The 2888-nt window shown below is 37.6% G+C and overlaps 1 protein-coding gene across 1 annotated transcript in view; it reads right to left on the reverse strand.

Moving 5' to 3' along the window:
* Snx14 (sorting nexin 14) overlaps window positions 1-2888 on the reverse strand; it is a 73024-nt gene that overhangs the window by 44136 nt on the left and 26000 nt on the right. Inside the window, exon 5 of the mRNA XM_029481970.1 lies at window positions 326-410. Within this exon, the coding sequence (XP_029337830.1) occupies window positions 326-410 (85 nt within the window). The remainder of the gene's footprint in view (window positions 1-325; window positions 411-2888) is intronic.

Here is a 2888-nt window from a genome sequence, read left to right on the forward strand (position 1 = left end):
GAGACACAGGATGACCTAGAACACGAGACACAGGATGACCTAGAACACGAGACACAGGATGACCTAGAACACGAGACATGAATGACCTAGAACATGAGACACAGGATGACCTAGAACAGTCTGAAACTGCAGAAATCATAGAACCTGGAAAGGGACCTGAGTGACAAGAGCAGAGCATCATTCAAAGAAAAACTGGGTTGTTTTCTTTTTAAAGCAATTCTCAAAGATCCTGTGAATAGCACTAGTAAGTATGTCAGCACTCACATCAATATTTTTTTTAATGTATAAACAAAATCACTCCAACTACCATGGAAAACTTCATTACCTTTCTGTCTTGCTTTAACAATCACTTCTATATGTTTCATTGCTGCTTTTAATAGTTTCTTGGTTATAATAGATGGAATATCCACCTAGAAAAATGAACAAAAATAAGACTTAAAAAATACTTACTAAATTGGAATAGCAACAACACTGTATTTACAATACTATAATGAAGCTAAAAAGGACTAGAATCAATATAATTGATAAGAATATATTATAAAAGAGGTTATACACTTCAAAACTGCTCTCACCCCCCTACACACACACACATACAAAAGATAAGTATCTGAGATAGTGGACGTGTTAACTATCTTGTCTTCCTCATTCCACACTATACTGACATACCCTAACATCATTTGTATCACAAAATATACATAATTTTAAAGTATGTGATGGTTTATATGTGGTTGGCCCAGGGAGTAGCACTGTTGGAAGGTGTAGCTCTTTTGGAATAGATGTGACCTTGTGGGTGTGTGCTTTAATATCCTTGTCCTAGCTTCCTGGGAGTCAGTATACTGCTAGTAGCCTTCAGATGAAGATGTAGAACTTTCAGCTACTTCCTATACCATGCCGGCCTAGATGCTTCCAACTCCTGCCTTGATGGTACTGGACTGAACCTCTGAACCTATAAGCCAGCCCCAATTAAACNCTGTCCTTTATAAGACTTGCATTGGNCATGGTGTTGATTCACAGCAGTAAAACCCTAACTAAGACAAAGTGTCTACTTAAAATAAAATAAATACTGGGAGGCAAAGGATTTGAATGGACATGTCTTTAAAGAAGATATACAAGAGCAAATAAGCAAATGGAAGGATGTTCAGCATGCCTGGCATCAGGGACCTGCAGACCAGTTACAAAGCACCTTTCACTCACTCAAAGCTAGGTAAGGAGAAACAGTGATAGAGAGGGTGTGACCGCACACGCCAGGAGGGAGAGGCTAAGATCTGCATCTACATCTAAGGCTAACTTGGAACACTTAGGGAGAACCTACCTCAAAGGAGAGTGTGAATAACGAAGGGGAGTGAGGGGAACTAACTCTGGCAAAGGAGTGAAAGGGACACGTTCACACACACACAGGCGTGGCCACGCAAATGCTGTGGCCACTGTGGCAAACACTCTGGCATCTAGCTCCTGGAAGAGTGAAACAGACAGCTCTATCTCACAAAGCAATTAACTATGCTCTTAAACACAGACTCAAGACTGATGAAAATATAACTATTAAAATATAAATCTTCATGAGACTTAGCTTGAAAATGAGCCAACTGAAAAATAATGAATTATGGTATATTCAGCCATCAAAAACTGAAGTGCAGATACAAGCTACAATGTGACAATATAAATGAATCTATAAAACATTACACTAAGGGAATGAAGTGCCACAAAAGGCCATGTATTAAATAAATCCATTTACATCAAATATCTAGATAAGAGATAGAGACAGAGAGACAGAAAGCAGAATGACTGTTGGCCATGTGAGCAGATTAAGGATTATGGGGAACAGATACAAGGTCTCTTTCAGAAAACAAAAATATTCCGAAGTTGACTGTATAAGGAATGTATGCAGAACTTTGAAAATACTATGAAAGGTCAATGAATTCTATACTGTAAATGGATGAAAGCTATGTGTGCTATATATCAATAAAACTGTTATTAAAAATAGAGTATGATGGTTGTTACCACACATTTCTAATCTCAGCCCTGTAGAGGCTGAGGCAGGAGGACTGCAAGTTTGAGACCAGCCTGGGCTATATACTAAGGTCTTCTTTCAAAACAAGGTAAGAAGACAAAAGAAAAANAGAACATATGTANGTGCTCGTGTATGTAAATATTATACTGCAAGTACAATGCACTACTGTTGNAGAATCACTAGGCTAGCTCAAAGCCTAACATGTTAGTTCTACTAATACTATTGATTAAATCATTTGAAGAATAATTTATTTAGAGTTGTTATTTAGATGAACTATCATTAGTCGTCTGATCTGTCTCCTGCCCTTTCCTCCTCCCTCCTGAGTGTGTGTGTGTGTGTATACACTCACAACCTATGGAGTCTTATTTGTATATATGTACAGCTGATCCCTTACGATTGGTGTCTGGACTCGGATAAAGACAAAAAGAAAAATAAGTGAAAAAGGAGGAGGAGGAAGAGGAGACTGGTTCTCTGTCTCTCAGCAGCCACTGACTGCATACAGCTCTTGGCTANGGTTGGGGCCTTGTGAACTCTTCTTCCACCCATGTAGGCACAGCAACTGGAAGGCACACCAATTTTAAATTTCACTTGCTTTGCCTATTTCCTCAAAACTGGAATTTGTGGATATTAACCCTATTTTATCTTTCCAATTTAACAGGTTACAGAATATTACAGTACCTCACTTATATTTGATGTACAACAACACATTTTCAATTGGTCACTGGCCATTTTCTATTTTTCTTTTGTGAACTCAATGAATCAAGTGGACATAAAGCATTTANCATGGTTAAACTTTTATTTATTTTGTTTATTAATGACATATTTACATTCTAATTTATTCTTTATACGTTTAATTCTACTGAATTGACAAAGCAGTATA

This window comes from Mus caroli, chromosome 9 (genome assembly GCF_900094665.2).
Source record: "Mus caroli chromosome 9, CAROLI_EIJ_v1.1, whole genome shotgun sequence".
Lineage (NCBI taxonomy): Eukaryota > Metazoa > Chordata > Mammalia > Rodentia > Muridae > Mus > Mus caroli.